This window comes from Corylus avellana, chromosome ca3, assembly GCF_901000735.1.
Source record: "Corylus avellana chromosome ca3, CavTom2PMs-1.0".
In the NCBI taxonomy this organism is placed as follows: domain Eukaryota; kingdom Viridiplantae; phylum Streptophyta; class Magnoliopsida; order Fagales; family Betulaceae; genus Corylus; species Corylus avellana.
In genome coordinates, this window is record NC_081543.1 from 16868312 (window position 1) to 16891233 (window position 22922).

General features: G+C 37.8%; 1 protein-coding gene across 3 annotated transcripts; it reads left to right on the forward strand.

Moving 5' to 3' along the window:
- The first annotated feature begins 1315 nt into the window (after positions 1 to 1315).
- LOC132173761 (protein FLX-like 1) lies at positions 1316 to 22609 on the forward strand. Of its 3 annotated transcripts, none has more exons than XR_009439347.1 (7): positions 1316 to 1493; positions 2269 to 2896; positions 3008 to 3171; positions 4270 to 4352; positions 4510 to 4675; positions 13003 to 13059; positions 22138 to 22609. XR_009439347.1 is itself a non-coding variant. In XM_059585358.1 (5 exons), the coding sequence occupies exons 2-5, from the start codon at positions 2313 to 2315 to the stop codon at positions 4600 to 4602; spliced, it is 924 nt and encodes a 307-aa protein (XP_059441341.1). In that variant the 5' UTR covers positions 1316 to 1493; positions 2269 to 2312; the 3' UTR covers positions 4603 to 4820. The 3 variants fall into 3 exon arrangements, 1 of the variants encoding a protein (XP_059441341.1); XR_009439348.1 differs by having other exon boundaries at positions 4510 to 4643; XM_059585358.1 differs by lacking the exons at positions 13003 to 13059; positions 22138 to 22609 and having other exon boundaries at positions 4510 to 4820.
- Positions 22610 to 22922: the final 313 nt, after the last annotated feature.

Below are 22922 nucleotides of genomic sequence, written 5' to 3' on the forward strand. Positions count from 1 at the left end.
ATTAGACCAAGCAACGATCTCAAAGTAATAAACTCTAGTAGCTTCAGCTTCAATCAAATATCTCTAGCGATAAATTTTTTGGATTTGGCCTTACAGGGGGTGGCTATTAGATGTAAATAATATTTTATTTTTTTATTATTTTATTTTACATTTATTTTTTAAATGTAAATAATATTTTATTAATTTATTTATAGTAGGACACGTGGCTTGATGGTGGCTCTTAGATGATATTAACGATTCAGATTTATAAAATTTGGTATGTGCAATTTTGAGGCCATTGCGGAGATCCCAATCTACAACTCAAAATATAAAACACTTTAAATTATTTTTATTTTTGTCAAGTTACAACCAAAATGTGGAAAACACATTCTAAAACGTTTACCTAAAACAAATTCCAACTTTTTCCAAGTCATTGGGCTTTTTGATTTTTTTTTTTTTAATTACCGATAATGATCAAATATTAATTATTCAACTTTAGATTAAAAAAATCAAAATTTAAAATTAAAGATTATTTTTAATGTAAAACATAGTTTAATCATGTTAAAAAAAATTAGGAGAAACTTCACTTATCTCCTAAATTTTTGCAGTTTTTTACAGACACTCTCATTGTTCAAAAACTCTCACTTTGATGTATCCAACTTTTATTTCCTTCTACTTTGCCCATTCCGTTAAGATTTTGTAGTTAAATCAAACGGTCAAATAAGTAAAAGTCTTTTATATCCCTAAATTTTTTTTAAATTCTAAATTTATCATTATTTATAAATAAAAAATTATTATTATAATTATTATATTAAAAAAATAATAATAAAAAATGATAAAAAAGTGACCTACCGGGGTTCACTTTGTGACCCGCCGATGGGTCACTTGTGACCCAACGGGGGTCACAAGACCCACCGACCCCCAGTGGTCACAAAGTGACCTCCAGTGAGTCTTGTGACTCACTATTATTTATTTATTTTTAATATATAATAATAATAATATAACCCATGGGTCACAATATGGGTGGATTAGATTCACTGGTAAACCAAACGGGTCAAGATTTAAAAAAAAAAAAAAAAAAAAAAATTAATAAAAAATAAGGGCAAGATTGGAATTCCACACTCCTTAATTAGCAGGAAAAATCCTAACGGAAGGACAAAGTGGAAGGAAACAAAAGTTGAATATATCAAAGTAAGAGTTTTTGAACAATGAAAATATATGCAAAAACAAAAAAGTTTGAGTAAATAAAGTTTCCCCTATTACAAAAGTGAACTTTTTTAATAGATATGAGGTATAATATTGAATTTTATGATATTAATTAATGTGGTGCGTCTGCTCCTCTTTGAATCAAATTGCTGAGAAATCTTTTTTCTTACCAATTTTCTTAAGGTTCTTTTAATATCTTGTGACAGCATTTTGTTGGCTTAGGTTTTCCAATCGTACTGCGGCATGGGAGCGCTTTCTCTCTGACTCTCTCAATCCACCGACGACTCCAAACCCTACGCTACTCAAAGGTCTGTTATTTCACACCCTCTCTCTATATGTATGTTTTTCTTTTTAGCGCTTCTTTGTGATCAATTCTTGGAGTTGGATTGATTCTGTTTAGCTGCTGAGAAAACGGAGGAAAAGGAAAAGAAAAGATAATGGGTGTTTTGTGTTTGTGTTTGATGTTGCCTTTTGATTTGGGATAGTGGAACTCCCTTCAGTTTCTTCTTTTTGTTTTCCTGCTGTCGCAAAGTAAGGAATATCTGAAATCTGAAATGTGATTGCGATTTTCTTTTCGTTTCCGCAGCTTTCACAAACAGATAGTTAGGGCTTTGGGTTCTCCGAAGTTTTACTTTTAATTTTCTATAACGTTGGGTTAGGATTGTTATTATGAATTTTAGGCCTGAAAATATATGTATTTCTTGGATAAAATATCCTCGGGTGTTGTTTCTGTGGAAATAAACGAAGGCTCCGAAACCTTTTTTGATTGTCATCTACGGGGTCCATTACATGGTTGATTTAGGATTTTCTAGCATTTTCTTTGTAGCCAAGCTTAAGAATTAGTTGTTCAGCTTAATTCTCTTATATGTTGATTAAATTTGTGGACTTGGTGATTGCAACGACCTCTTTCCTTGCCTTACAAATGAAATCTTATCATTTTTTTTATAAGTAATATTATGAAATCTTATCATTGCAAGATTTAATTTCAATTCTGCTCATTTATCTGTTTGTTACTCTTTTGTTTTGGTTTAGTTTTGAGTAAATAGATCTCCAAGTTGACTGAAATTTCAAATTGTTATTCAGGTCCATCAATTGGAAAGTTTAACTATTAGTTCTTGAGAGAAATAATGTCTGGAAGAAATCGCGGACCGCCTCATGCTGGACTACCCCCTGCGGTCCATGAACCGCCATTTGGCAGAGGTGTCGGACCAATACCCCATCCAGTTCTACTCGAGGAGATGAGAGAATCGCAGTTTGGAATGGGTGGTCCTAGACCTCTCCCTCCACATCCTGCAATAATTCGGGAGGGTCTTGATGCTCAGTATCAAGACATTCAGGGGCTCTTAGTCGATAACCAGAGGCTAGCTGCTACCCATGTTGCTCTTAAGCAGGAACTGGAAGCTACCCAGCATGAGTTGCAAAGAATGGGTCGCTTTGCAGATTCCTTTCGGGCAGAGAAGGACGGTCAGATGAGAGAATTGTATGAGAAGTCTGTTCATTTGGAGGTGGATCTTCGCGGGGTGGAGGCCATGCGTGCTGAGCTTCTTCAAGTTCGTGCAGATATTAAAGACCTTAGTGTTGGAAGGCAGGAGCTAGGCGGTCAGGTACAAGCAATGACACAAGATATGGCTAGACTTACAGCAGACTTGCAACAGGCACCAGCTTTAAGAGCGGAAATTGAGACTATGAAGCAGGAGTTGCAGCGTGCAAAGTATTAGTTTACATCAAATTATTATTTTTTCTTGGTGTGATATTCAGTTTATGTTCCTATTATGGTTCTGTTCATTTCTGATGATTTGTATTTTCTTTTGTTGGCATTTAGAGCTGCCATTGAGTATGAGAAGAAAGGATATGCAGAGAATTATGAACATGGTCAATTGATGGAGAAGAAATTGCTCTCAATGGCTCGAGAGTTGGAGAAGCTTCGTGCAGAGATTGCTAATGCAGAGAAGAGAGCTCGTGCTGCTGCTGCTGTTGGGAATCCAGGTATGCAACTCCTCTGAGATTTATCTGGTTGAAAATTTGGTTTGAATTCAAAGATGACTCTGCATCTCCTCCCCTCCCTTCACCAACACCCCCCCCGCACGCCCACTTCACAGAATATAAGAAATGCGAACTTATTGAAGTTGGTAGCCAAATAGGGAATGGAGAAGGGAGAAGAAAGACTAACAAGCATAGATCAACAACATAGTCAAAACTTTCCTGAAGAGCAAATAATTGTATAGTTGAGAAGTCTGAGGATAACCATGGAGGTTTAGGGAGCTGTGTGCAACTCTATTTTGAAAGTTCACATTTCCTTTGTTGTATGTCAAAATCTATGCCCACCGGAAGCAATTGCGGTATTCTTAGGTTCAAAATTTTTTCCTTTTCTTTGCTTTTTTGTTCAATTCTTACCAAGAAAAAGATTGTCAAACTGTCATTAGAAGCTGTAGGAAATTTTTAATCAAATTGATGACTCTTTAGTTTACCGGGTTTTATGCTTCCAAGAATCCTTTTGCTCCTACTAGCTAGGTGTTTTCTCTTGTATGTTTCCCATGTACTTAGGGTGTCTTATGCTTTTTATGAAATTTCGATTGCTTATAAAAAAAATACTTCAAAAAAAAAAAAAAAAAAAAAAAAAGGAGAAGAGAATTCTTTCAGTTTACAGGGCTTTATGTGTTACTTGTCTAGACCTTCTATGATTGTTTGGGTTTGATAGACTTTTCTTTTGAATAAAATTATGTGGCAGCATGTTGCTATATTTGCATCTACTTTTATGAAACTGGAGTTCGTTTCAAATCTGCTCGAGTGAGGTTCAAGTGAGTCAACACATGATGTAAGATGTTGGAATTAAAAAAAAAAAGTTGCAAAGAACTTCTTCAACAAACTGATATAATGAGTTGTTTCTGTTAAGTGATAAATGAGTCCAGGTTTTTTGATTATTTAATTTTTCCTTTTATTAAATTGATGCATTAATCACAAAATGCTGATATAATCCCTCTTGAAACTTATCAAAAAAGAAATTCCTCTTGAAGCTTGATTTCTTCACGATCGTTGAAGTTTATTTATTTATGGCTCTATCTTTCATGTCTCTATTCTATTCAGGGACAGGCTACAATGTGAATTATGGCAATCCGGAAGCAGGTTATGCAGGAAATATTTATCCTATTAGCTATGGCTTGAATCCAGTAAGTTTTTCTATTTTATACATGTTTTATGTGTTTCTGTGTGGTTGCATATCTTTATTATCTATATTATATAAATGGATGTGAATAACCTGCATCTTCTGTTTGTATGTCTTCTTTCTAAATATTGCATATGTTGTTCTTTCTTCACAACTTACAGGCACAGGCTGCTGCAGAAAATTTCCCTCATTATGGGCCCACTCCTGGTTCCTGGAGTGCCTATGAAATACAACGCACTCAAGGACACAGATAGATTTTTTCTCGACGCTATCATGCCAAGCTGTGTTCTAACTGGTATCTTGGCCTGCTACTTATTAGATACTTAGGTCTGGGATGGAAGTCTTGTTTCGTGATAAATCTTGGACATTTGCTTATATATTTGTGTTTTTTGTTATTGTTGAAATTGTACTGAAAAATTGACAATTTGCATTAGCTTGATGGTGCAGTATGGTATTTTTGTATTGGTGTCTTGATGCAAATCTTCCAACCTACTTCTATTATCTGTTATTGTGTTTCAGTGTGGTTTATTTATATTTTATTATTTTTTGTATGGTAAATTACAATGCACCCACCTTGATATAAGTTATTTGATTATTCTGTCTAAAGGACGTGTCCAAGTGTTACAGCAAGCCCCTACTCACATTGGGAAGTCATTTCCTATAGGAGGAGTGCTTTTCTTTCTTCCTTTCTTTTTAATATTCCTTTGAATAAGGAAGAAAACTAAGGTTATTAATAGCCAGAACAGCAGTTGACTTTGGGAATGTTGCTCTGCAGTACACTACTTTTAGCAGACATGCCAGATAAAGTAGCTTGCTTTTCTTATATAATATTGTAGCAAAGGTCTGATAAAGTTCCTAGGAGCTGGGACCAGGATCCTTGTGATCATCATGGTTAGTGCTAAAAGGAGGTTATGGGTATGGGTGAAGGCTAGACCTGCTGTGTACTCCATTCTGGCACTTAAATACTCCCCGCGGCCACGTCCACGTCCCCCAACAACCTGTTAATATTTTTATAGTGTTGTGAATGATTAGACATCACATTGTTGACACATGGGACTATACTCCTGCATTTGCATATATCCGTTTATCCTCAGCATTTTTTACATATCTATGGCCATACATTAAGTTTCCAATCCATGGTAACTAGATTTTGGTTGATTGCTAAGTGACATAAAATCTCCAGAATGCTATTTGTTGATTCATTGAAAATTTCATGGAGGCAAGTGAAGGAGACCGCTAATAGCCATAAGATAAAAACACTTCAGTAGTAATTTTGGAGTTTAATTCTTTCATAATGCATAATAGTTAGGTGTTTTCTCTTTTATACTTCCTATGTACTTGGGCGCCTTACGCTTTTAATGAAAATTTGATTACTTATAATAGTAAAATAAAATAATGCATAATAGATCCTAAAACTAATTTCACCTATCTCTTAATAAAACATTGTTTCAACTATTCCGGTCAACTACATGCAACTGGTAATCACATAATATTGTGCACCTTCTTGTGATTAACACCTTTGATAGAGTTTGGGGTTTTGTGAGGTAGTCTTGTTCTTAATGTTGTGATCGGTCATTTTATTATGTGGGTGCATGTACAATTACTACTAGCATCAAAGCATGTAATTTATTTTTTGTTATATTTGAAGAGGATGTTGATGTGTATTCTCAATCAGATATGTTTTGAATGTGTAAAAAAGAGAACAAATTGTATTAATAATACCAATTCGTGAACTATTTCTGTTGGGTAGTGAAAATGTAGTAGTAGAGAGAACTAATAAAAATTAATTTCCATAGGAAAAACATAGATTAAGGGGTTGTTTATTAGCCCTGCTAGTAACGCACTGGATGAGGTTTACTTGTACAGTTGAGAGTTTGCTGTTTGAGTCGTTGATGTCTACTAGTAGCTTATCATCACCCTTTTTTTTGGATCCCCTAGACCTTTGTAATTTTAGAATATAATTTTTGTTTGTTGTTGTGGTTTTTAGCATTTCTTTTGTGTACCACCCATGTACTTGGGTGCACTCTTTTGTTCTTTCAAAGAATTTATTACCTATAAAGACAAAGTTCTCTACTACTATAAACATATGCAATATGTAAATTATATTACTGCTACCAGTGCATGGAACTGCAAACTATTTCCCTAGAGTAAGGAAAAGTATAACATAATAACAAATTAATTAATTCTATATTATTTTCATAGCGATTGCTATAGATTTTAAAGTGAGGCCAGTATCTGCTGGTATTCACCATCACTTCTGGCAGTTGACACTTTTTGTCATTATGGTTCCATAGGTGTGGACATGTATGTGTACTTAGGCTACAGTTCTGTTTACTGCTCTTCTATCTGTAGATATTTTGATTTGTTTAGTAGCTTTGTTGACTTCTTGAGGCAATGAAGAGAAGAAAATGTTTGATTTTAGTAAACCGTGTTGCTTCTTCAAGAAAAAGCTTAGGACCTGTTTGGAAAACTTTTTTAAAACTGTTTTTGCTTCTCAAAAGCTTAACACTCTTTTCAAATATTAGTTATTCAAATAGATTTTCAGTTGTGGCTCCCACCACTAACATACTTTTCAAAATAAACCGCCACTTTTCTCAAAACACTTTTCACAAAATACTTCTAAAAAACATAGCACAAAATAGTTCTCGAAAAATAATTACCACAAACATCCGGTAACCCCATGGTGGTCACCATGAACTTTCGACAGCCTCGCGGTGGCTGCCAGGAACTTCCCGCAGCCCCGCAATGGCCACTAGGAATGTCTAGTGACCCTCCAGTGGCCGCTCAATTTGTTCGGCAGTCCCGTGGTGGCTGCTAGGACAGTCTGGTGTGGACACTGCGGTGGCTGCCACCACCACTGTGGAGTGTAATTACCGTGGTTTTTCTTTTATATTAGGGGAACACTCTTTTATTTATTTTTTATTTTTTAAAAACACTACTCAAAATTTTACCAAAAGAATTTCCATTTGTGGACTCCATGTATAACACTTTTTTCAAATGTCATCCCCACCAAATCAATTCTCAATTTTACCTTTTTCTTAACTCTTTTCAAAATCCAAAACACTTATCAATTATTTCTTCCTCAAATCTCATCCTTTGAAGTTCTATTGTCAGCTCTAGCTAGGCTCTGATCTAGCTATCAGAAAAATCTTGGTTTTGATAACCAGCCAACATTTGGGCTTAGGAATTGTCTATTTTTGTCAAGTCAGTATGTAGTTCAATAATGATATGATCATTATTACCTAGGTCAAATTTGTAAAAAGGATTCTAGATTCTCTCTCTCTCTCTCTTTCTCATTTTGTCAATGGCTGGTAAGGTTTGTTTTTCCCCCCTCTTCTTTCTTCTTTGGAGTGCGAGATTCCAGTTTATGTCTCCTGAGTAGGAGTGGTGTGCAGCCATATTTTGTCATTGTATTAGGAACTATGAGCACCTGTGAGCATGGATCTGTAAATTTCAAAAGTTGCAGGCTTTTAATTCTCACTTTTTGGTGGGGGTGGGTGGGGAGATACAGGCTTGTACTCATGCATTGGAAATTTCCTTTCACCTCCATAGGTTTTGTGTGTGGGGTTTGGTTTGAGGAGAAGTTTATTTTCTAATAAGTAGATTCCTATCTGTGTCCATAGCTTTCGGAAGAAAAGCAGCCAAGAATGGTATCCTTCCATTGACGAGACATGTTCAGCAGTGGAGATGCAGAATGAGTTTCATGGTCAAGTGATTTGTCAATCTGAAAGCCTCTGTTTTCTAAATGTTAATTATTATTTTTTTTTTTTTGGTCTTCCTCTTTTGGCCCGTTAGTTGTGCCCACATAAAACATCTCTTCCTCTCTCTCAACCTTGTTTTGTCCATGGCGACCCACATCCAAATTGCGAGCTTGCCGCTTCATCTTGCTCCAGTTTATTGCTCATTCTGATTAGGAGCTGTGTGAAGCCAAATTTGGTCATTGTATTAGGAACGACAAACCACTCGCAAGTATAGATCTGTAAAGCAATAGAAGTAAATTACAAGAGATACAGGCTTTTACCTTGGGGGCAGGGACAAAAAGATGCTTTTGCTCATGCAGTGGAAATTTCTTGTACCTCCATAGGTTTTGTGAGTGGGTTTAAGGTTGAGAAGTATATTTTCAATAAATAGATTCCTATCCATGTATCGTATCTTTTAGAGGAAATGCAGCCAAGAATTAAGTGAGGTTTATTCATTGCGTGAGGTATGCTTTCATTGACAAGGCACGATCAGCAGTGGAGATGCAGATTTCTTGGTCAAGTAAGTGATTTACTATTCCGAAGACTCCGTCTTTTATATGAAATTCTTTTTCTTTTTTTTTTTTCCTTTTCTTTTTATCTTCCTCTTTTGGCCCTTTTGTTGGTTGTGCCATAGAAAACACCTTTCTCTCTTTTTGTTTGTGTGTGTGTGTATGTTAGTTCCACTTGTCAGTCACATTTGGTAAAGAACTACTTGTGATCATAATTGACCTGGGGTTTTATGCCGTTACATTACTTCTCTATCCTTTTTCTGTTGGGTCCTCGCTTCAATACTGAGAAAAAAGTGCTGTCTTGGTATTTGCACCATGGAAGCTATTCTGATGATATTGCAAAATGGTCCTTGGGCTAAATGTTACTGTCCACTAGTAGGGGTGGACAGTAAGGTCATAGCTTCTATCCCATATGGGCGGCTGAATAGTATATTTACGGATCAAAAATTAAAAAGAAAAAGCTATTTGGAAAATATTCTGACCTATTGATGTTTACTTGCTGTTTTGATGGGCAAATTTTGACTGATGGGGTGCTACTTGCAGTACTGGTCTTTTTCCCTCCCATATCGTAGCTGTTATTCTGGTTATCTCTTCTTGGTTGCAAGTTTCTGTAGCTATGTTTTGTCAAAATTTGGAGCAAGGGATATGAAACATAATTTCAATATCAATTAAGGTGAAAATGAAATACATAACTAAGAATGGACATTGCCTTTAAAGCAAAGAATCTCCTAGAAGCAAGGGATAATCTATCTAGGGGCATTATTTGTAAAAAGTTGCTTTTGAGGGTAGATTATATGCTGTTTGTTGAAGCCGAGTTTTCTATTATACTGCATGTAAATAATCACAAGAAACATCAACTCCTGTGTGTCCGGAATTTTAAGACTAGAACTTCTATAGTGAACCACATTATCAGTTGTTTGGTTGCTGAAAATAGTGCTTCCAATTAATTAGAGAACCTTGAGTGCAATCATTTTGATTCATGAAAAGGTGCATGATGAGAAACAAACCTTTTGATATGTTCAAGAGCGTTTATGACCCTTCTATGGAATATTTTTACAAGTAAGCTAATTTATTGGGTGTTCTTTATTTGTCCCAGTGTGATAGGACGTGAAGCAGCTATTGTGATGTAGACCTGTCAGTTTTTGCAGTAGTTTCTTATCTAAAATTTATTCTTAAATCCAGTACTGTGGGTTTTGCCTCATCTGTGTACTACATGTTATATGTAGATTTCTGGTCATTTGTTTTGCAGTCCTTTGACATTGTTTTGTTGTCCCTTGAGAACTCTAAGGTAGCAGTCCACCTTTTTCTTCCCCTTCTTTTTTTTCTTTCTTTTTTGCGGATAAGTAGTGGCAGTCCATGTTGTTTGCAACTAATTGTATGTGTATGACCATATTCAATTATATTTAGCGAGATTTATTTAGGAGTATGTTCAACAATTATTAATAGGTTATTGCATCTATCAAACAATAGATGCAATAACTTATATGTTTGATAGATGCAATAACTTATTAATAATTGTTGACCTTACTCCTCAACCCGTGAAGTGCTATAACCGCAAGATGAGAGATATCAAATTTTTGAAAGTAGACGATAGCTTGATCGCCGAGGAAATGTCGGCGTTCAGTGCCCCGCCTGTCTCTTCTGGTGTGGTGACTTGCTTGGTCCAGTCCCAAAAGTGGCCGATTGGATTTAGTCCATCTTCAGAATTAGTGGATAGTGAAGAGGACACAGATTTCAAGGGTGGGGAAGACAGAGATTTTCCTTACCCTCTAGGTGGTTTCCCCTTGCCACCCGTTTGGACTGGGCGTTGATGGGGGATTTGTGTGAGGGGATCAATGTCACCTTAGAGGCTACCCCCTAGAAGGCAAAGGGTAAAAGGGAGCTTATGTACTTAGAATGCTCCATCAACTATGATGCTAAGGGAGCATTTGATTCTCTGATTTTTTGTGAGGCAAATTATAAACAACTCTGTCATCTGCGATGTCTATTCTTATGTTTTGAAGTGGTTTCGGGGTTGAAGATTAATTTGGGTAAAACCGAGCTAGTTCCTGTTGGAGATGTGGTTGATGTAGAAGCTTTGGCTAGTATTCTTGGTTGTAGAGCGGCATCTTTGCTGATGAAGTATTTGGGTCTTCCCTTGGGAGCTTCTCATATGGATGCTTTTATTTGGAATTTTATTGTAGAAAAATTGGAACGTTGTTTGGCTAGTTGGACGAGGCTTTATCTGCCTAAGAAAGGTCGATTGACTTTGATAAAACAACATTCTTTTTAATATACCTACTTATTATTTGTCTTTCTATGAGGTAGAGGTTTTCTTGGATACTCTTTGTGTACTAGGGTTGCGTCCCACTATGCTTTGAATGAATATATATTATTTATCAAAAGAATTTTTATTTTTTTTTCTCTCTTCCCTATTCCTGCAGGCGTGGCTAATCGTCTTGAAAAACTATGGACTTTATATGGGGTGGAATTTGTGATGAGTTTAAGTTCCATTTAGTTAATTGGTTGAGATTCTGTTCTTCGTTGAAATTAGGTGGTTTGGGGGTGAAAAACTTGTTTTGGGAAAATGGTTATGCTGTAATGCTATAAAGAAGGAGGTTTTGTGGAGATTGGTTGTGGAAACTAAATATGATAGCTTGATTAGAGGTTGGTGTTCCAACGAGGTAGCAGGGCTCTTTGGAGTTGGAGTGAGGAAATATATAAGGAGGGGGTGGGGAGTTTTCTCGAGTTGATTAGATTTGAGGTTGTTGGGGAGAGAAACAAGGAGGGAGTCAAACAAGAGTCAAACAAGGGAGTCAACGATTTGTGGGGGTTTTGCGGGCTATTGGGCTTCTCTAGGTGTTTGTTTTTGAGGGTCTGTTGGGGTTCTTATGTGGGTAAGCTTTGTTTTTTTTTTTTTGTAGTTAAGTGTTTCAACTTGTATACTTCCGGTGTACGTAGGGGCGCCTTACGCTTAATAAAACTTGACTATTACTTATAAAAAAAAGAAGAGTAAATTAATATACATATTATAACATCACTTCTAGCCAAAAGTCTAAGCTAATTGGCTTGGGTCCAATTATGTATGTTAAGTACTATTGTTTTTTATATTTCTTCAATGTGGGGCACAACCGTCACAAGTGTATGCACAACAGAGATGAGAGATGGGGACCGGGATAAGGTTTTGGCATGATTTGTGGTGTGGGGATCAGCCCTTGAAGACATCTTTTGCAGACTTGTTTAGTATTGCATGTTGTAAGGATGCGTGGGTATTAGATCACATGCAGTTTTGTAATGGAAATCTTCAATGGAATATATATTTTACCAGACTAGTGCATGAATGAGAGGTGGATTTGGTTTCTTCTTTCTGTGAACTGCTGTACTATCAGATTGAAGCTAGGAGGTGATGATAAAATATGTTGGATCCCATCCGAGAGGCAAAAGTTTGAAGTGAGGTCCTTTTATCATGTGTTATCGATTCTTGTTAGTTCTCATTTTCCATTGAAGAGTATTTGGAGAGTTAAGGCTCCTTCGAGAGGCATTCTTTGTGTGGACAACGACATTAGGAAAAATCTTGACCTTGGATAACTTGAGGAAGAGGAATGTCATTGTGGTAGATTGGTGTTGTACGTGCACGAAGAGTGGGGAGTCCATTGATTATGTTCTTCACTGTGAAGTGGCCTGAGAATTAGGAAGTTCACTTTTCATCTTTTTGGTGTTAATTGGGTTACGCCTAGAAGGGTATGAGAGTTGTTAGTTTGTTGGAGAGTTCCGGTGGGAAGTAATATTTTGGAAGTTTGGTGGTTGGCTCCTTTGTGCTTAATGTGGTGCATTTGTAGAGAGCAAAATGTAAGGAGGTTTGAAGATCGAGCTCAAAAATATTATGTTCAAATCCCTTTATACATGGATAGCGGCGTATATTTCCTTTGTACTAAAGTTGCGCCCCTATACGCTTTATTAATGATATTACAGTACTTATTAAAAAAAATAATAGTCTGCAATTCTCTAGGTTTTTTTTTTTTTTTTTTTTTTCCTTATTTTTTAGACTTTTTATTCATCTTTTTCTCCATAATAGGGTTTCTCTTGTATTCTTCTTATGTACTAGGGTTGCACTCCTCTACACTTTCTAATGTGATTGAATTACTTATAACAATAAAAAAATGTTGCATGATTGCTCCTTTCAGTTGAATGACATTAATGAATTTGAGTTTTTCAATTTTTAATCTATTCATATTTGTGTAGTAATTTTAATAAATTTGGTACTCATTTGAAGATTTATGTTTCAAATCTCACTCAATTTTTTTTTTTTTTTCTCAAGTGCGAAATCCATATTCTTCATATTTATCTGGTATATAGCATGATTGGTCTTGCCTGGTCTGCAGTATGTTTTCATCTGTGTTTGACATTTATATGTTTCGCTTTCCAGGTTTACAACCCATTGTCTCTACAAATCTTCTCCTCCTGCAATCCATCCATCAATGAGGTATGTGTATGCATTAGATTATTCTGTCTTTTATTTTTGTATTTTGATTTAAAGTTGACATTTTCTCTATTTTGTTTTTTGGGAAAGTCTACACTCCTCTTCAAGGTATTACTGAATTGACAATGCCCCTAAACTTTTAATTGAGACAATGCTTCCCCCAAAACATTCAAAAAATTGTTAATGTCCCACAGGCCAGCAAAAAGACAAAAATGACCATACAAATTTTTCAATAAGATAAAAATACCCCTATATATTAAAAAAAAAAAAAAAAATTATAATCTTAAAAAAAAAAAAATTAATTAAATTAAATTAAAAAATTTTATTTTTTATTTTTCTATTTTTAAATTTGCCACCCTTAATTTTCTTTTTTTTTTAGAACTTTTAGTATTTTTTGTTTTTATTTTGTTAAAGAGTATTTTCATCATTAGGGGGAACATTAAGACAATTTTTAGTATTTTGGAGGGATATTGTCCTAATTGAAAGTTTGGGAGGACATTGTTGATTGGGTGGTAGTTTGAGGGGGTATGTGGACTTTCTCTCCCCCTTCCCTCCCCCCCCACTTTTTCTTTTTTTTTTTTTTTTTAATTTTTTAATTTTTTTATTAAGAGAAGATCTCTTTTGCTTGTTTGGCAGATGTGGTAGTAGTATGCAGTAGTTTACCTGATTATTCTCCTATCCAGTAACCCAACTTTACTTGCACGCTATGAATGGTAATTGAGTTTTAAAGTGATGTCTGGCTGACTATTGGTGGGTCTGACCCCTTGTTTGGTTTGGCTTCCTAATTGTTTTTTTTTTTTTTTTGATTGGTAAACAACAATTATCATTAAAAGCCTAAGGCGCCCCTATGTACACAGTGAGTATAGAAAAGGAAAACTTCATATTTTTTTCTTTTTGATAGGCAAACTAATTAAACCGGGTTAGAGAACTGAGGTTACGCAGGCTGTGTATTACAGTATCTGCAAAAATTAAATGAAAATATAAAGAATCCAAAAAAAGAAAAAAAAAATCTCAAAAACTCGACTTTCCTTCATCCCCTAAAAATGTAGGAAGTTCCATCCCTTCAAAAGTCTGCTATTCCTATACTGCCATAAAGTCCACATGAGACACAATCAAAGTCCATGCTTTGCTCCTAAATAATTTAGGCTTCCTTCTCCAACTCTTTCGTTAAGTAATTCAATTTTATTAGAAGTATAAATGGGCAACCCAAGTATATACGAAGTTACAAGAGAGACACTCAACTAGGTAGAAGAATAACTCAAATCCAAAATATTTAGAAAATTAGAAAGGTGGGAACTATTGCAGGCAACCATCCAAATATAAAAAGACTTTAACATGATAGCTTTCAACTCCAACATTGTTCTCTCACAATCTTTGAAATTTCGAGCGTTATGTTCTCTCCAAATGCACCACATATCAAGCACATGTGAATAGTCCTCCAAACTTCTATATTGCGGTGGCAACCAAACTGACCTCTCCAATTGCTAACAACTCCACCACTTGTTGGGTCATGACTCACTCTATCTCAAATAGACAGAAAATTGAAGCCCACAAATCTTTAGCCACTTCACAATGGAGCAGAAGATCAATAAATTTCCCATTCTTCTTGCACATACAACACCAATCCATCACGTTAAAGTGCCACTATCAAGGGTGCCTTATTTCTTCAAATGCTCTTTCAAGGAAAGAGAGCCAATGGGAGAGCTAATAAGCACATGATAAAAAAAGTCTTGACTTCAAATGTCTGCCTTTTGGAGGGGATCCAACAAATTTTGTCATTGCCACCTCATCGCAACCTAAGAGTGTGCAACACATTAAAGAATGATGAGACCACCTCTAGCTCCCAATCATGCACTGATCTAATAAAGGTGATATTCCACTGTAAAGTGTTGTTAGAAAATTGCAGATCGAACCGTCAAGACCTCCTTAAAGTGAGCAATACTAAATAACACTGGGAATGCTGCCTTTAAGGTCTCATCACTGCACCAGACATCATGCTAGAAACTTGACCTTCGCGCCATCTCCCTCCTCAAATCTCACAAATCTAGAGAAAACCCCCACCCCCTCCTAAAGTTTTTCCACACCCCAATCCTGTAGGACTCAAAAACCTAATTGGAGCACCAATCACCCCCACATGCTATCGTATTTAACCTCCACCACCAATCTCCACAATGCCTCCCTCTTTAGTGCCATAACCATTTCCTCAAGAGAGCTCAGTTAAACAAGAAGCAAATTTCTAATTCCTCAAACCGCCTGAAGGAATCAAAGTTCAAATCTTCAACCAACTAACAAGATGGAATTTGAACTCATCTCTGACCCCGCCCAACATTAAATCTCATTGAAGTTTCTCGATGTGGTTAGCAACTCCGGCCGGGATTGGGAAGAGGGACAAAAAATAAGTAGGCAAATTGGAAAGATTGCTTTAATTCAAAGTGATCCTACCACCCTCAAATAAATAAAGCCTCTTCCAACTTGCCAAACAATTTTCTATCTTTTCATTAATGCTATCCTAGAGATCTTGCCTTACTTATCAAAAAAAAAAAAAAAAGATAGATCTTGCCTTAAACAAAACCCCTAATGGAAGACCCAGGTACTTCATAGGGAAAGAGGACATACAACCAAGGATACTAGCCAAGTCTCCAACATCTTCCATGGCACTAACATGGACTAACTTTAATTTAGCCAAGTTAATTTTCAACCCTGAGACAGCTTCAAAGCATCAGAACAAACATCCCAAATGATGGGGATGATCATGACTTGCCTCACAAAAATATAGGGTGTCATCCACAAATAATACATTTTTATTTTTACTTTCTATTTTTTTTATAAATAATTCATTTCATTGATTCAAACAAATAATAGATGAGACACTAGAAGCCCTGCATTCACAGTGGCAGACAATTCAGAGCCTCCATGACAATGATGAGTAGTAGAGGGGGAAGAGCATCCCTTGTCTCATGCCATGAGAGCTATCAAAAAAATGGATGGATTCCCATTAACCAACACAGAGAAACACAGTGTAGAGATGCATTGTGCTATCCATTCATACCATTTCTCCCCAAAGCCACATCTCCTCAACAGATACAACACGAATCCTTCCTTGGTCTTATTTCAGGCTTGTTGGGAGGTTCTTAAAGATCTCATAAATGTTTTTCATGAGTTTCATGCTCCAAGTAAGTTTGAAAGAAGCCTCAATGCCACTTTTATTGCCCTTATTCCTAAGAAAGACAAGGTGGTGGATATAAAGGAGTTTCATCCAGTTAGCGTGGTGGGTGGCATCTATAAAATTATCTATCAAGTCTTAGCTAACAGGCTAAAACCGGTGTTGTAACAGGCTATCAAGTCTTTTGGTCCAATATGCAAAGCACACCTGAGACCCTTGATCTAACTCTACTATCAAGGCATCATTTGCAATAAAGATGGAGTCTAAAACCTCACTCTTCTCGAAATCTCTTTCCGTCCACAAAGCCTCCTTAGAACTGATAGAATCAAAATGAAGACCGCCTATTGAATTGTTCTGAATAAAGGTAAGTGTAAAACTACAAAATATTTTTGATAAGTAATAATGCATTAAGAGCGCAGAGGGGCGCAACCCAAGTACATAAGAAGTATACAAGAGAGCGACTAAGTAGGAGAGAAAGAGGAAGAGAACATAAAGAGAAAATCAGAAAAATCGATCACTAAAGGAGCAAGCCAACCGGCTGGCCATGTGAATAAGGTGTACAAAAAGAAGTGAATAAGATCCTCGAGGTTCCTCGACAAGTCCTCGAAGCATCTCGCATTCCTTTCCTTCCAAAGACACCAAAGGAGACACAGGGGAGCCATCTTCCAAACCATAGCACTACTAGTTCTACCTCCCGCCCACCAACTGGCAAACATCTCCATGACGCTTCTAAGCATAACCCAACTCAAGTTAAAGCGAGAGAAGATGACCTCCCACAACTTGCGCGCGACCCCACAATGAAGGAAGAGATGATCCACAGACTCCCCATCCGCCTCACACATACAACAACGATTAATCACAACAATACCTCTCTTCCGAACATTATCCAGCGTAAGGGATTTCCCAAGGGCGGCCGACCATGCAAAAAACGCCACTCGCAAAGGAGTCTTAGTACGCCAAATCCTTCTCCACGGGAAATGGTTAGGCTCCTTAAAGGCAAGCCTCCTGTAGAAAGTACGGACCTCGAACTTCCCTTTACTTGAAGGAATCCACCACATTCGGTCCTCCCCTTCCCTCCGGATCGGAGACGAATACAAGAGCGAGAAGAAAGAGGCTAAGGCCATCTCCTCCCAATCATGGATACTACGGGTAAAAGTAACGTTCCAGTGCACCATCCCATTTACACACTCCCGGATATCCGCAATAGAAGCATCCTTGTTGCGGGCTATATTAAAAAGGCCCGGAAAAACCTCTTTGAGAGGCGTCTCGCCGCACCAACAATCCTCCCAAAATTTGACCTTCTCCCCCAAACCGGGAACTAATCTGAAGTGGCAACGAAACGACCTCCAAACCCCACAAATGTGTTTCCATAACCCCACCCCATGCGTTCCACGAGGAACATTTGAACGCCAACCACCCCATACTTAGCCACCAAGATACTTCTCCACCAAGCTTCTTCCTCATTTGCAAATCTCCATAACCATTTCCCCAAGAGGGCTTGATTGAAAAGGCGCAAGCTTCGAATCCCTAGACCTCCCTCAGCAATCGGAGAACAAACCTCGTGCCAACTAACCAAATGGAACTTGGGCTCATCCTTGAAACCTCCCCATAAAAAAACTACAAAATTTGGTCCCTTATTTTATAGAGTTTGAAGAAGCAACGCCATTAATAACTAAGGATTTAATGGTGTTGCTCCTTCTGTTTGAATTGGCCACTCGGTGGAAAAAATTAGTATTCTTGTCTCCCTCACTTAGTGAAAGTGCCATCAATTTTTGTCTCCCACACACTTCTTTCAAAAGAGACATCCTCTCAAAGTCACTAGTAATCTCAACATTTGCACCTTTTCAACATCTGATAGGGATCTTTCTTCTGCAATAACATCAAGATCACGAAGTTGACCCAGAAGAACCTTTTTCTACTTCTCAACATTGCCAAATTTCTCCTACATTCCATTTCTTCAAGTTGACTTTCAAAGCTTTCAGTTTGCACGCCAGGACAAAAGTAGGGGAACCTTGAAAACTGCAAGACATCCACCACAGTTTCACATTTTTCATGAAACCCTTTGACTTTAACCACATATTCTCAAACTTAAAATACCCTCTGCTTCTTGCTACAACACCACAATCAAGTAGTAGCAGAAAGTGGTTCAAAAGAAGTCTAGGGAGCCTCCTCTGAGAAACATCAGGAAGTTGGGCTTCCCAGTTAGGAGAGAGAAGAAATCTGTCAATTATGGGCTATGATGGAGGATCACAATTATTAGACCCCATGAAGTTCCACCTACAAGAGGATTACATGAAACTCACATAGCTGTTCTCAAATATGAACTCAGAAACTTCGACAAGCTGGGGAAGAACGGGTGTCACTAGATCTCTCACTCGGGTAGCGGGTGATGTTGAAATCACCCCCAATGCACCATGGTAAATTCCACTGGCTCATCAATCCAGCCAATTCATCCCAGAGTACTCTTTTTGTCATTGTCAACATTAGGATCATAAACACCCGTGAAAGCCCACCCAAAGCTGTTATCTATGTTTCTAAAAGATAAGACAACAAAAAATGCTCCCACACACTCAATTTTATTCACTACCCTCCTATCTCACATTAACAACATCCCTCCAAAAGTTCCTTTTGAACCCAAAAAAACACCAATCCACATGATGACAGCCCCAAAGGTTGCGCACAACGCCCCTAGATGCTAGCTCCAGTTTGGTTTCTTGTAAACAAACCATATCAGCTTTCCATTCCTTAAGGAGATTCCTGACCCTCAACCTCTTATTGCTCTCATTCAACCCTCGTACATTATAAGCCAGAATCTTAGGCTTCATAAGGAAACAGTAGGGGCCCTTACCTTTGCCTCTACTAGATTGACCTCCCTTAAGGTCATGATTGATAGAACAAGCTAGCCTCTTTAATTCATGGTGCCTTTTGTTCTCTAACTTAGGAAGAGAACTTGTGGGACTGTCCAGACCATTCCGATTTCGACTTGTTTCAATGGTAGTAAGCAAAGCCATCAATTAAATATCAAAGCCGCCACCACGGAAGCTCTTAACTTCCTGAAATGCCCGATCTGAATAATTTGAAATAGGCAAAACTGGCCCTTCAATAACAGCAAGGTGATTGATATTTAATGGCTTGCTGTCCCTAGGCTCTTTCCTTGAGTAGAGAACCAATTCTGATAAGTAGGCATCTTGTCCTCACTACAGCTGGTCAGGGAAGTCCCAATTTGCCTACCTTCTGATAGGGATGACCAGACAACCTCTAATTCCTTTCTGGCACCACTGCTTTCCCCCTTATTGTTGGCCAAAGGAGGGAAAAGGACCCTAAGATTCAAACCTGCAATCGACACTCTTCCTATCTCTAAGGCCCACTCCAAGACCTTAGGATCTCCCTCGAAAACTGCTGTGCCAAGACTTGGAACAATAGCCACCTCATTGACGACATATATGCCAAAAAGGTGAACCCACAACCAAAGACCCAGCATGTCACAAGCAAACGTCCAAAATACCCACAACCAAAGACCCCAGCATCTTACAAGCAAACATCCAAAATACTAGTTTCTGGGTCACCACTGGTGCGGTCTGGGCAAGAAACAGAAACTCTGTTAGGTGGTGGCGTCTACAGGTGGATGGCTGAGGGAGACACCCTTGACATAAAACCGTCGACAGAGTTCTCAGGATTGACTTGATTCCCCTTCCAGTCACCAACAGGACGGTCTACATTGATCGCAGGGGTGGGAGGGGGGGTGGTGATGGAGTGGCGAAACCACTGGAAAGCCAGCTGGCTAGGCAGAGGGAAGACCCATCCTTGCCAAGGCCTGAGTGTGAGCTCCTTGCACTTAATCGTATTTTCTACTTAAGACTCTTTGGGCTTTGGTCGGTACTGGTTTGGAATCTGGGCTGCATGTGGCCTAAAAGGGCCTAGGCTTTTAGAATTCATCCTAGCAGATTGGCTACCTGAGAAGGGATAGATGCTCCTGAGGCTGCTCACGAGTTCTTGAGCCCATTGGGTTGAGTGGAAGAGCCCCGGTCAAGCCCACTGAAGAAGCCTCCACACCCAAACTCTTGGGTTGAGATAAGCTTGGCTCTAAAAGACGAACTTGGCCTGAGACTTTCACCTTATTGGGCTCGGCCACCCCATCCATGTCTAAAGAATTCGAGCCCATCCTTGCAGAGAACAAGGCACTACCATGCGGCTTGGTCTTCAACTCATCACTAACTCTCTTCGTGTGGCCTGCAGGTCTCTCTGGCCCAAAAATTCCCTGGCCTCCTCTAGTTTGACAATGCAAGTTATAACGTTCCAATTCCCAATTCTTCTTTTAGCAAAACCGTTAAGGAACTAGTGTAGGACTTGGCACTCATGTATTACCTTCACAATGTACCTACTTGACGTGAGACTTAACTTTCTGAAGTTGGCACACCTAACATCAACAGAGTATCCGTGACCCCAAGGCTTCCCATGTTTTGCGTAAACTACCCTTCTTCAAAGATCCCTTTCCATGTCTTATTGCCAAAGCCGTTTCCCCAAAACAGGTTGGTTAAAAGTACTAATCTTTTTCCTAATATCCAAACCTCTAGATTGATTGAGGAACAAACTATAAACTGACTCACCAAGTGGTACTTCACCTCATTCCCTATCTTTCTGCAGAAAAAAAAAAAAAAAAAATCTCATTGCAATTTTGCTATCCTCTTGGCAACACCTACCGGCATGCGAAAAACGAATATAAAGTAGCTAAACTAGATAGTCTTTTTCTTCATGTGACTCTTCTTCATTTGGGTGAGTATATTTTCTTACATCTGCTCACCTCCTTTCCATTCATTCAACAGTTACATCCCAAGCCGGTCTAGCGTTACAAGGTGAATCAAGTGGTAAGCCTAAGCAGGTCTTTAGAAGGATGCCTGCCGTACAACCAAGTACTGTGCTAATCCATACACATCTTCTACCTCCCCAGTTAGAACCAGTTCACTGTTACCCAAGTTCACCTTCACACTTGAGACTGCCTCCAAACAAAGTAAGATACACTGTCAAGAAAGAAGCTCCTCCAGTTTCACCCAACAAAAATTATAGTATCATCCGCTGACAGAAGATGGGAAATCAGTAGCTCTCAATTATTTGCATTCCCCCACCAGAAAACCTGACACCAAACCTCCCTCAAGTGTTCTATTAATCATACGGCTGAAAGTCTTAATTAGCATGACAAACAAAAGAGGGGATAAAAGATCCTATTGTCATAGCCCACGAGAAGTTACTGAAAAATCCAGTTGGGCTCCCATTTACTAAAGTAGACATTCACCTGCAAATGCACATTTCCTATGCACGACATCAAATATAACAAGTCCAAATTTATGTGGTCATAAGCTTTTTCCAAATGTAACTTGCACAACAAACCCAGGACTTTTGACTTCAACCTACTACCAAGGCATTCATTAGCAATGGGAACCAAACCCTATTTTTTTTTTTTTCCTTCTATAAATGCATCATTATAGTCTGATAATATTTTGCCAATACCCTCTTTAATTGATTAGGATTTTATAAGCACTACGAATCAGATTGATGGTCTGAAATTGTGATTAGTGTTTATACAACCACTAGAAATTGTGATTAGTGTTTCGATTAGGTGTTTTCTCGGCCAAGCTGCTGGTGGAAATATTTTTTGCAGAGATTGTTCAAATCCACTTGGACAGGGAAAGGTGATTGCTTTACAATAACATGCTGATGGCCAATCACGACTTCTTTGTTTTCTTCTCTCTTGCTTGCAGTCTCGTGTTTTTTTTTTTTTTTTCATATTATTATTGTTATTATTTTTGTATGGATAAATCACAATTGTCATTCATTGTTTGGTTTGTCACAATCTGATTCACGATTAATTCATAAGCATTTCTTTTGATCATCAAATTTACAAGTTTGGGTTCCACTTTCAGGGTGTTATCCTTTAAAGCGCTGGCCGTTAACGGGGCGGGGCTCCTTCACTAAGATCAATGGCCTGGCTGGATGAGACCACCAGGTGTATACAAGTTTGTTTCCTGAGACGTAATTCGTTATACTGCAAAGGGGTTTTGATCCAGCCTTCTCAAATGTCTCGCTCTTGGTGTCCTCACCTCTACAATTTGCAAACTAATAATTTTATTCTTTTGGATTCATTTCGTAAATGAAAACAAAGCCTATTATTATTGGAAAAGTAAGCCTCACGTACTCAATTTCATTTGGACCCAACAATAAAAAGAAAAAGCATGTGCCGTGGTCCTTGTGTTACATGTAATAGAGGGGCTTTTTATTTTTTTATTTTTTTATTTATTTTAGTTTTAAATAGAGGCGTTTGAGTACATGTTAAACATAATCTCTCTCTTATTTAAGCAAATCAAATACAAGCAAAAGTAAATTAATATTTCTTTACGTAAGCAGTTTTTGCAGTATATCAACTTAAGCTTCAACTTTAACATCTGCCATATATATATATTTGACATGTTCGCATAAGAGGAGGATGAAGATTCGAACTAAAGACCGCTGCTTTATGAGGCATGATTTTCAACCGATTAAGCTATTCTTTAGTGACAACATCTGCCATATTGAATGTTCTTAAGGATCTACGGATAGGAAAGGGTTATATATATTAGTAAAGTTCATTTAACCCTCTCAAACTACCACCTCAATGACAATTTACTCTCAAAACTATTAATTGCGACAATTTACTTTTCAAATTATCAAA